This window comes from Pelecanus crispus, chromosome 3 (assembly GCF_030463565.1).
Source record: "Pelecanus crispus isolate bPelCri1 chromosome 3, bPelCri1.pri, whole genome shotgun sequence".
Lineage (NCBI taxonomy): Eukaryota > Metazoa > Chordata > Aves > Pelecaniformes > Pelecanidae > Pelecanus > Pelecanus crispus.
In genome coordinates, this window is record NC_134645.1 from 43,216,079 (window position 1) to 43,229,098 (window position 13,020).

At 36.0% G+C, this 13,020-nt stretch overlaps 1 protein-coding gene across 2 annotated transcripts in view; it reads right to left on the minus strand.

The window, feature by feature from the left end:
• Positions 1-13,020, minus strand: part of BABAM2 (BRISC and BRCA1 A complex member 2) — a 179,235-nt gene that overhangs the window by 109,961 nt on the left and 56,254 nt on the right. Inside the window, exon 5 of one of the 2 annotated variants that reach the window (XM_075706893.1) lies at positions 8,591-8,665. The exons of the other annotated variant lie outside the window; for it this stretch is intronic. Coding sequence (XP_075563008.1) covers positions 8,591-8,665 — 75 coding nt within the window. The remainder of the gene's footprint in view (positions 1-8,590; positions 8,666-13,020) is intronic. 2 annotated transcript variants of the gene reach the window in all.

Below are 13,020 nucleotides of genomic sequence, written 5' to 3' on the forward strand. Positions count from 1 at the left end.
GCAAAGCTTGATAGAAACATGGCACATTATTCATTAGCAATTAGTGGAGAAAATGCTGTGCATTCTTTTGGTAAGATGGAAGCAAACCGGCAGAACACCCTAGATGATTTTTTTTTTCTTTCTACTTTATGTTTCATGATATTATGACCAATGACATTGTCAGTATCAATTAGACAAAAATAAACGTGATGGATCATCCAACCTCAGAATGTTTACTGCTGAGAGTAACTGATTCAACAGTAAAGCTTTAAATTTCTTTTCTTTTTCTTTTTTTTTTTTTTTTAATATTTTTGGCTTAAACCTTTAAACCTATGGAACCAAATAAAAGTGAGCAGTGTAATACACTCTGCTACACATTTATTTTTCAGATACATATTAAAAAAAACCAAGAAAAAAACCCTTTTTAGACTGACAGCCGTCAAAGGATTTTGTGTATTTAACAGAAAAAAGTTACCAGTTCAAATCACAGAATCCAAAACAAGAATGACTAAGAACCATATGAAATCATCATACAGACGTACATTTGTGTTAGTACTATTCTTTCTTAAGAAGATAGACATAATCTAGTAGTCTGAAAGCCAGAACAAAAAAACCCCAAAACACTAAACCAACCCAATCACTTTAACAGTAAATAACTGGCACTTTTGTATACAAAATTGACTTTAAAACCGCAAAATAGGAGCTGCTGTAGGACTTAATCCCTGACCTGAAGCCTAAGGAAGAAACCTAATAGTAGAAAGAGGCTGTGGGCTCAGCACTGAATATCCTTAACATCCTACCGTCATGCTTTATGTACTTCTGTATTTGCAAAGCAGCTTTGCTGGTTACTGAATTTTACAGATTATTGCTATGCTCATATTCTATGCTCAACAACTTCTCAAATATTTTTCCTTTGAAGAAGAAACAGCAATGGGGAACTAAAGAAGTAGTTAAAAAAAAAAAAAAATCCAAGATCCTCTTCCCCATTGAAGACCACTGTACATTGCTTGTTCTACATACTATGGGTGCACCATGACAGATGAAACAAGCACCATCATTATGTAATAACCTGCAATTATTTTTATGGCTATTGAATTCCATTCTTCCTATGCAATACATAGAATGCAAATGTAAAGCAATAGTACAAATTACAAGCCCTAACAAGGCAATAAATCTGAACCAAGTCACGCAACATAACATGTCTATAAGCTTTCCCACCAGATGCAAAAAAGGCTTCTAAATTTCAGAAGCTATTCTTTTTAACTTGTTTTTCTTCCATTTTTTTTTAGAAAATTAATGGAAAAAAACCCTATTTCTACTCACCTCAAAATAGCAAATTAGTAGTTCTATCAAATTAGAGAAAAATTCACAGAAATTGAGATGAATATGAAAAGATTTAATTTATGAGTAGATGTGGTGGTCCTTTCCTTTACTATTCTATTATAAAAATAAAATGTTTAAATATAAGATAACTGTCATCAGAAATACAGTTGATTGGAGATCATGATTCATATTAAGATCATAACCTATAAAAATCATCAGCTGTGCAGAATGAGCTGTTCCAGTTGACAGATCTTATTAACAAAATCTTCCAATAAATTACAGAAAAAGCCGATTTAAAAAAATTGCTTTTGGCTTTCAGCATATGGAGCTTAAGGTGCTCCTGACACTAACATGTTCTATGTGGATTTAGTGACTAGTTACTACAAACGAATCATGTTGTTGTGGAAAACCTGTACTAATAAAATTTAGTGAGAATGAACTGATCAGTCTACAAAATTCAAATATAACATGCTGATTATAAAGTATACTTTTATAGAGCTTTGCTTCCCTTGGTTTGTGGGCAGAAGATGCTAGAATAAAATCATGAAAGGATGACTAATTAAATCGGAGTTTCTATAAATTTCTGAAACTTTGCTGAACTATAGCAGTAACACTTTACACTTAACTCTCCAATGCCAGAATCAATAGATTCTGTGGCAAAGCAAGAGGGCTGACCTATCCTGCAAAACTCTGTAAGGCTGATAACTAGAGTCCAGCAGTAAGACTAGCTAAGAAGCACAATGCTTCTATACAGTGGAATAAGTAAGATCTTACACTTCTACCTACAGTGACAACTGAAACATCCTGCTAAATAAAAAAAAAAGCGGAAACAACACCCACAAACCTTTATAGCTGACAGATCCTAAGCTATTATGAAAAACTAGACACTTAAAAATATTTTATCACCAAAAAAGTCACTATTTTTCTGACTCCACAACTTTCTAAACTGCCAGAAACATTTCATGACATGAACACCTTTTTATTTTAATTTTCCTTTTATTTTTGGCCTCTCTCACTGTGCAAGCTCCCCTGCTTGGAGTTCGCATGCTTCTGGCAACAGGCTGCTACTCCTACACTGGCCAGCATACTGAGGAAAAGGAACACTTCCTCAATGGTACTTCATTTAGTACTTTTTCATGAAAAAAAGTGGACAGCAAAAGTAAACTGCAGGTTTCTGGGCAGAGGCTAAAGTAAAAGATTCTTAGAGACAAGTATCAATGAAATCTCTTCTTGATAAATGTCTTCTGCACACACAGGTTACATTTATTTTCACGGCCTCTAGATCATACCATTTACTGGCTTCAGCTACTACAAACTATTCCATTTCGAACGTTGCCAGTACTAACTTGCACAGACCCACTTCTAATCTAAAATCTCAATGGCTCATTATAATTGCATGTTATAAAGTTTGCCTTTAAACTATTAACAGAAGAAACCTAGACAATCTTTGATAATTTGATATTCTGTTTAAGTACAATAAGGAATCTAGTGAACATCATACTGACATCTACTTTTAAAATTTAAACTATTTGCTCCGAATGCTTACATACATCTCGAGATAAGGAATACATTATGGAATACAATTCAGGAAGTTAACTTTATGCCTGTGTCACAAAACCTTAAGCAGTATAAGATTAATAACAATCTATGTATTCGCTTAAAAGATCTCTATGGTAAGCATGGTCAAAGTATTGTGAATTATGAGAACTACATATTATTTCAGGATTATCTACAAGTCTTATAAAATGCCAGTTTTCCTACTTGTAAAAGAGGCAAAATGACAGCTGGCACCATAGACATGACAAGCTTCAGATGATGTACAGGTCCATCGTTCTAACCAATACAGAAGACATATACATTAGGGGAAGACAGTCAAATAGTTTATACTGCATAATGGTCTACACTCTTTTGAGAGGTAGCTGCCCAGCATAGTGTAAAACACTCTAGTGTAAAAAGATCAAGTCACATCTGGACTCTCAATTCCTTCTTGCCATTGACTTTGTGACCTTAAGACACTACACATCAGGTTTTAGTTAGCCAGCTACCAACAAAATCAAATGAAGTTTAAAAGCAAAAGAATATATTATACTTTTTCAGAATATTTAGCTCAAATTTTTTACTTAAACAGCAGAAGTACTACTTTTTATACAAGCGTATTTGTGGTTTGGTATTTGCAGCAATTTAACACAAACCTTAAATGCTGTCAAATAAATCAAACTGCTAAATCACAATAGTAAGAAGCCGTCCTCGGGGAAAAAAAAAATCTCATTTGACTGCGCATATTATACTTAATTTTTGTTTGTTCTCTACTATAGTTGATTACTCAAATGTACACAGGTATTGCAGTCTTTTCACAGTACTTGGAATTTGGTCTACGTCGTAAACAAAAGTTGCACTGAAGTCTTTTAACAGACTTCCAAATGATGAAATCAGAGTAAGGAAAAACACAAATATGTTCTTATCTTTCAATTTGAACTTGAGGATAAACCTCTTCCATTGACAGTCTTACACACAACCGTTTGGCCCCCGGCAATGTGTCTAGACAATGTCTGTTATTTGTTTCAGTTCTGAAAGATATGCACTAAATACAGTGGTCATCACAAAAAAACTCTTCAGAAAAAACAGGTTTAAAGATTTAAAAAATCTTCTACAAGAAGGAATTAGGTCTGCTTTGCAGATTTCCTTTACACTTGAATAGTAAGAAATTATCGGAAGGCTGCTGGTCACAGCGTCGCAGCTAAATTGGTGCAGATATTAGCTATTCACCAGGGCAAAACTAGCAGGTACATAAGAATAGGAAACGAATACTTTAAAAATTACATACAAGAAGGTGGTGGTAATCAGGGCATATCTTACTTAGTCAAAACCTCAAAAAAACACGGAAATAAAAGAACAATACCTAAATGTCTTGTTTTCAACAGCATCACTGGGCAACATACTCTAAATTTCACTCATACTGTGCAATCATACTGCAGTCACATAATCCAGTACAATTTGTAAATTACTCAGCTGGAGATATTTAATGAATTATCATTATGATAACACATGTCCCTGTAGCTGACCAAAACTACAAAGAATGAAACAAAATTTGGATGAGGTATTTTAGATGCTAAGTCTATTACCTCCATTATTACTGTGGCATGCATGGGACCTGTAAAGAGACACAAATGTGAACTAGAAAGCGACTCTCAAAACCAGTATGTACAGTGAATACTTCCATTTATAAAATACTGTGGCAAAAATTAAAAATGTTGCAACCCACAGAAATGAATTTAAGCCAAAATGCATGTGCCGATTAAAAACCTAACTGCGAAAAAGGGAAAGGGAAAGTAGGCAGATACAGATGTAAGGATTTTCCTGAGCCAAAGCCACGTTCTTGTCAAATAAGAGAACCTTAATGAAAACGAAAGACTTATCAGTAATGAACCTTGCAGTAGTTTGAGCCACCAGCTTGATTCTGCAGTTGTTTCAACAATGAAAATTTCCATTTGTGTCAAATGGATTTGCATAAGAAAACAAAAGTGGATATGAAGGTCCACATTCAATTCAAAACCTTTGTATAAAAGTATAACTTTGTAAAGGAAAAAATAATGAAAGGGTGTCTTTTCCTAAATGTGCTTTTTCAGTGTAAACCAACATTTCTTTCTGAACAGTTCTTTAGCTTGGAAAATAAAGAATGATACTTTTTCTTTCAAATGTGACAGAATATGCCAAGAAAACTTACAAAAAAAGATTTATCTGCTGCAGCTATTACAAGGCGTATTATGTTTCCAAATAAATAGTAACTGAAGAACTTTTACTAGAATTTCAGAATTCAGAGGAAGACAGTGTAGTCTGCATTGCTCTCAATCATTCTCGCTCTTCTTCACATACTCAGCTATTTTCCTTAAAATGCACACACACTTGAACTGAATTTTAAATTTAGTGCAGCAAATACCTTTAAAATAACCTGTTAAATCCCCCTGTCAAGTCCATAAAAACCCAACTTACGCAATGACTTCAAATTTTTATTCTTTATAGGGAAAGGAGAATACTCTCACCACCATCAGTACAAAACTGACAGAGTAAGATCTTATGATTCCAGCGTGTATTCTCAACAACTTCAAAGATTCTGCAACACTACAGACTGTTCTCACAGCTTACATCCTCAAACCTCAATATTGGGTTACTATACAAAGCTTTACAGGCACAGTTGTAGTGTGATTACCTACTGACATCAATAAAAATTTCAGAAGAGCATTACAAATCACTGGAGTACTAGGAGTGATTGATGAATGGTCCTTAAATATTTCACCAGATTTTAATACAAGTAGTATTGATTAAACATCAAAAAAGAAGATGGCAGAGAAAGTATAATACAGGTTTGAACTTTGCAAATAGTAACAGAGAAGCTACTGCACACTATAAGGCTGGCTACAGACTAGAGCATAATTCAAACATGTTAAATTCTGCAGTTAAACATTAAGCTGTTAATACACTAACAGCCTTCAATTACTTACTGCTCTTCCACCTTTCAGGGTAATATATTAACAATTATTTCCACTGCATCAATAGATGCTCTATCATGTACCGTAATTCAGCAGGTAGCACTGAAGCCAACATAGCTGGCAGACATGATGGAAAATAAGCTCCTATTTTATTGCAACAAATCAAAGCTCTGTTTATGTCAAAAGTCTCATAAAAAAAAAAAAAGAAAAGAAGTAAGACAGACATGGACAGCTTAAAAAAAAAAAAACCTGATTTTTTTTTAAATACCTTTATGAATTGGGAGTAGTCAGAGCATGATTACTTCAACTACAACAGAGTAGTTCCAATTCTACCTGGCTTTATATTGTTGTCATATGAGATGACATTCATATAGCTGATAATGTCAGAATACAAGGAGCTAAAGGCAGCAGGGGTAAAATATCCATGCCTGCTATGGAGCACTCTCTGTCATAATCCATGCTGGAGCCTGAGTCAAATCATTCTTCTGCCATCAACAAACACTACTGGAATAAAACAATACTTCCTCTCCTGTGGCTACTCATCCAGACTACATATCGCTTTCCTACCACAGACAGTTAACCTGTCAGTGTGCATAGCAGAAGTCTGCATAAGAAAGCTAAGGATTTCATCAGTACATTGCTATCAGGAAGGATCTGCCATTGTGAAAATCCAGGCTACTACATACAAAAATACATTAATTTTGAAACCACAAAGCTAAGACATTAAGATTTTAGAAATGTGAAAATAAAGGTAGACTGGGAAACTTTGATTCTATCTTCTGCACGTTCCTCTTCACATCACACAATCTATATATGCTTGCAAAATAAATACACATTTTCCTTCAGACTAATGAATCATTCAGTACTCAAGGTGAACAATGCTCCAGGAAGCAGTTGTGGAGCACTGATGATTTATCCACAGTATACGAAGCTTGTTTAGAGAATGTGGAAGACATTTAGTGAACATGATAGGGAATTACAGTATGGAGGAGTATGCTGTCATGCATTAAAATGTTACTCTTTAGAAACAAAAGTAGAATCTGTTGTTATGACAGGGTTCCTACATGATGACAGTTTCTTACATAAGTCACACACCACCTTCCAACCTCCAAGTCCTGCAGTTTCCCCAGAGGCTGAACAGATGTATAACACAGTCTTGTGACAGCATCTATTGAACATACTGAGTATGCACTTGTCCTTAAATTCTGGACCAATTTAAAATTGTCCCTGGAAAATATGGCACTTGGAGTTCTGGCAGGAGCGGACAGCATAATTCACGTTAGACGGTCTCAGTCTCCTTTTTTCCACAGAGTCTTTCAGAAGCAAATCACAGCTATCCTGCAGTCCAGGTGAACTGTTGCTGCATCCTGCTTCTCAACACCATCCTTCCCGAAAAGGCCTTGGCCAACCCTCTCTACATCTGACTGGAAATGTTCCCATCAAGTGAGAAGACAAGGCCCTGATGAAAGACAGGAGCTGGGAGAAGGGCTGCTACCATAAACACAGGAAGAAACTGAAAATATCTGGATGCTTTTGAGAAAGTTCGGAGCAGGTAGCTCATTACTCAAACAGCAAACAGTCTACAGAAGGTAAAGAGATTGTAGGATACCGATCTCAGACTACAACCAAAAATTTCAGTCAGATTATAGTTGTGCCTGCCTTTATTTTCATGGTTCTTAGCTCGAGACATCTTATTTGGAAAAACACTGAAGATTCACACTTGCAATTGTGATCTAACAATAGTTGAAGACAGTTCTAACAATAAGATGAAGAGGAGGTAATGGGATCTACACTGACATTTTCATCTCAACACATTAGTTGCTAAACATTAAGTAGCTGTTTAAAAGTAAAAAGCTTTATAAGGAGGCAGACATGCAGTTTAAAGGAAAGACTGGTGTTGGTAACATCAGCTGACTCAAACCTTGTCTGCAGTAAAAGTTCTGGCACTTCATTCTGACAGTAATGATAGACACAGAGAACCCAGATCTCTCACTGTGTTCTCTGAATATAGTAGCATTGACCTTATGATGGGCTTTCACAGTAACTGCTTGAATGAGAGACTGTCCTCCTGCTGTGAAAACCACTCATCTCAAATTATTCCATGTTGGTAGTTTGTCAGAAGTTTTTTCTGTTTGTTCCCCCTCCCCCTTGTAGGAAAGAAAGAAATACTTTTTTTCAACTCACATCAATACTCTATAGTCCTACTTTCTAAAGTATCTGGTCAAATTAGTGTTCATTGTAAACAATGAAGCAAAGTAATCTCCGAAACCTTCAGTTTGTGTCATCAGTATTTGCTTTCACTCCTTGTTAAGAACTGGTGTATTTAGTTTGCTTGCCTGCTTCTACTATCAAGACTACTAGTACAATTGGACTGTTCATTCAAAAACCCAACACGAACATAGCATGAAATTCCATAGACCATAGGCTCATACAAAAGAGTTTATCTGGAAATGTTTAAATTATTCCCCAAGATACCACCTTGGATATGGTCAAGAGTTTGCTACTTATCATATTGTCTAAAAACCCAGAACATCTACATTGCATGTCATCTTCTACAACAACCCAAATCCTGCAAGGTCCTTTAGAGTGATAGGTGTGTATTTACTACCTGGTAAAACAGCACGCAAAACCCCAGTATGTCTAATATCACCTTTCCAAAACATAATCCAATCAGGTTTAGAAATGGTGGACTTTCAAACTCCTGGAGAGGAGGAGGGCAGGAAAGTCAAAATAGTTACTAAGAATATTTCAATAATGCATACACTCTCACAAATACTGTCAACTTAGCCATTCATTTTTACCTTGAGAAGGTATGTAGGAATATTGCTGAAATCTACAGGTAACTTCAAGAGGAAGCGAGCTGAGAATTCTCCAGTCTGTAGGAAAAAAGGTAACACTAATGAGACTTGGCGTCTTAAATAGAACCACAAATTGAATGTTCTGAGGATGAAATATTAACCAGAAAAATGTGTAAGAGCTCATACCAAACAGAAGGGTTGAGATTTAAAACAGTATTTCTTAATGGAATTACTGAAGAGGAAAAAAATAACGTACAGATTTCACAGATGTTATATGAGAAAACACCCTAAAAACCATAAAACATCACTGCCAGTAAGTCAACACAAAAAGTAGTCAGAATGCAACAATGTGCATGACAAAAATCAGACTATACTTTGTTAGGCCCTAAATATAGATGTATCTTGGCTGTACTCATTTCCGGACAAAGGTCCGGCGAGACCTGCAAATGGTCTGAAAGCAAAGCTAAAAACCTGACAAATATATAAGAGCATACAGATAAAATAGAGGCATCTTCACAAACATTGCAGTTATACATAAGAGAATTTGCATTGAGTAAGGTGAGAATATACCAAAAGTTTCCTCTGAATAAACAAAGAGGAAAGAACTGAAGTATAAGGTTTTATGTAATTTGTTTTCAGAATTATGTGACTCTTAACACCTAGACAACCGTTTACTGAAAGTTTGCCAAGCATCCCCTACACATTGCTCTTTTTTATGCATAAAGTGTATGCAAAGGAAATGGAAAGGATTTCCTTTCTGTTCCATACACTTCCTCAAAACCAGACTTTGTCCACCTGGTTATGAAGCAATGAAGTTGTCTCTTTTTGAAAAACAAATGCTTGCCCCATTTCCTCCATATTAACTTTTTGTCATCCGTACTTTTTAATTCAATAAAGTAGCCATACAACAGGTATATTGTAATATTGAATTAGCAGTACAAAAAGTATTAAAGGTTAATTTTATCAGTTAAGTACAAAAAATCAGGACATCTTGAGACAAGCTAGCAAAACTTTTTTCAGTTTTAACACTGCCCTATCTTTGCATACATACGCTACTTAGTTATGTGATGACATACAATTTTTAAAAAACACTACTTCATTTTAACAAGCAAGAGGACAAATCGAAGCTGTGTGAATATGCAGCATTTGTTCTCCCACAATAACACATATGTACTATTTCACTATTCCTTGAACATAGTTATCTGTACCTTATTTTCATTTTACTATTTTAAATGTTTTGCATAGCCAGACAAAGCAAGAAGAAAAATCCTTTTAAACAAGAAGTGTACGATATACAAATTTTAACAAAGTGCACATCCGTCTATGGTGAATGTGTATATTGTAATTCTCATTAAAAGGGTGAATGTAAATACTACACTAGATTTAAACAGGATCATCTTTATTGTGTATACAGCTATACCTTGTGGTAAGCAAAAGTCTGTAATACATCTGAAACAATGGAAGCATCCATTCTGTAAAATGCAGCAGTGACTCGTGGAATAGATGTAGAGGATCTTGACAGCAAACAGGTTGCCTGGGACCATGTCCAGACGGCTTCTGAATATCGCTAGGGATGGAGATCCCACAGTCTCTCTGGGCAACCTGTGCCAGTGCTCAGTCACCCTCAATACTCAAGGGCTTATAACCCACACAGATGTCAGAGGGATGCCTTTTGGGCCACTGCTTTACTACGTTTAGTAGATGTTATTACAAGAACTCCACATAGCTGTGGGGACAGCTTGTCAAAGGCTATGACAACTCTTCAAGAGGAATGTATTCAAAGCCTTTTAGCACCTGTACTGATACTGAAAATGTGCCATATGCCTTTGCAAAATAGTTGCACATTTGCCTCCCCTCTCAATTAGCTGTGTTAATCCATAAATTGCTTTGAGCTCAGCATAAGAGAAAACATGAAGGTTGTCACTGGCCATATACCACCAGACCACAAGCCTCCATAGCGATGGTCCACACTGATTGCTACGCATATTGATTCAGAAAAGAACTGGCTGAAAAAAATACTGACAGAAATGAGCTTGCAGATGCACAAGCCTCTCTGAGAATGTACTGGAAGTCAAAGTCAATGGAAACTGGCTTTCCAAAATGAATGGTAGGCTGCTAAGCAGGGCAGCTGAGGAATATAAATAACTGGGGTTTTAAGTGTGTTTTTCTGTGGTACTGACACGAAATAAAATTGAAAAGGAAAAGAATTCTACAGAACTGGATTTCTTCAATTAATTTTACGCCTAAAGTAAGCAAAGATTTCATCCCAAGCAACGAAGCACATATAGACAAGGATGCTGTATTAGGCACATGTACAACAAGCAATGCTAATATCAGTGCCAATTTGTTTCTTGGTCTATGTGTCGGGCATGAACTAGAGATAACTCATTCTACCTTCCAGTCACTAAACAAGAAAGAACAAGATCTTGAATGCAACCAAAATCTTTCCAACACTACCTTGCCAGTTATATTATCTGCCAAAAAGGTTTGTGTGGTATTAGGTTGTAATCCACCCTGCCACCAGCTAGCTCAGAATTGCCCTTAAAATTTGTCCCTGGTAGTCACACAATAGAGGCAAAGCAATTGCACATAGAAACAGTATGCAACAAAAAGTGAGCATATATTACATTAAAGCCAGGCTCTGAATCCTTTCCTGATGACACCACTCCTGAGGACAGATATCAACTTTCTGATGCTGTATTACTTATATATGCAGAAAAATCACTGACATCTTGTGCACATATAACACAAAGACTGCTTAGATCACAGTCAGGGCACTTGCTTTTTATTCAGAGTGAAATGGGTATTACAGACAGTGCTTCTTGTCTGGACTTAACTTCCAGAAAGATGCCACACAACTTTTGCCATAAAATCCAGAAAATTATTTCTGGTAAAATACCAAGTCTGATGAACTGCGATGGCCACTGAACAGATCAATGCCCTCTGAGCAAAACATCAGCTACTCCAAGATGTGGAGGTACATAAGGACTTGCAGTGTAGATCTTTTATGACATTCAATCAAGATTATTTTGCAATGTATTACTTCCAGAAGCGTTCTGGACAGGCAGGGAGCAGTCCCTGTCCATGGTGCTTGCCTACCCAACCCCAACCAGCTGGTCACAGGCATCAGGTCGAATCAGATTAATTTCTGGCCACAGCACTGAGAGATTAGATAGTTAACAGGCATCTGTATCAGCTGGTACTCTGCCAACATGAAGCTACTAAGCTAGATAACAGTTTGTCTATTTGTCATAGATCTGGAGATCACTTCAGGAAATTGGAGATACTGGAACAAAGGTGTAAAAGCAAATTTCTGTTCCATTTTGGGACACAGCACTGAATTCAGACCTCCTCTTCAAACTTTAACTCATACACTTAAGATGATTGCTTCCATAACACTGTGCAAGGTTCATTCATAGATGATTATTTCAGAAGTCTGCTGAGCTACTATCGATTCCTGAGAGACAGCAACAACATGAATTTCAATGACTTCTATGCAGAGGAGATAACGTGCAGTTTACCTCTTGCTTTTCAGATAAACACTCCTATTGCACTGATCATCAAGACTAACAAGACAGTTGTAAAGGACAGGAGGGAGAACTACACAAGGCAGTCTCATAGTTTTGAGTTTTAGGACACTCATCAACAAGCCTCTGTCATGTACACACTAAATTCATAGAAATGCCAAACAAGACTCTCGGAGTCTTCTTGATAGAGAATGTAAACTTTGAAAACAAAGCACATGCTACAGAAACCTCAAATAGCTCTGCAATGATTAAAAGGATTTGCCTCAAAATGTATTTAAGATTTATTTTATTGGAACATCTTTAACTAAGACAGCATTTCAAATGCAAAAAAAAGTTCTTTATTCAGTCACCAAAGACCAAGGAAAGATTCAAAAGGCTTAAGTAGATACGTGTTTCCTATAAAAAAAAGGAAAAAAAACCCTAGTTTTGTACAATCTTGAGCAGAATTTTGGCAGCTGCCGAAAAAATATGATAAAATCTCAGTACGGTTCATAAAGCCTTCTGCATTTCAATAAACCAGTCCAATGATATTTACAGATGTGGCAAGTTGTTTGTGATGTGAGCTACAGAGAATAACATTTAAGAACAAATTAATTTCAATGAAATACTCTGATCTATAAACATAAAAAAAAGAGATCTGAAATCCTCTGATAAAGAAAATTTTACTCGGCTTAAAATAACAAAGCCTAGATGACTTGTCTAAGAAATGAATATGAGTACTGTGAGTTGTAAAGTAAACATCCTTGCATCACCTGTAACTTAAGGACGATTAAAGTAACATAATGCTGAATTTTAGGCCCTGGTAACAGGAATGCTGAATTTCATTGATTTTCAGACTGCATCTATTTCAGAAGATACTGCTTCTGAAGGCCAGTATATCTTAAGAGTATGCTATTGCTGAAAGCA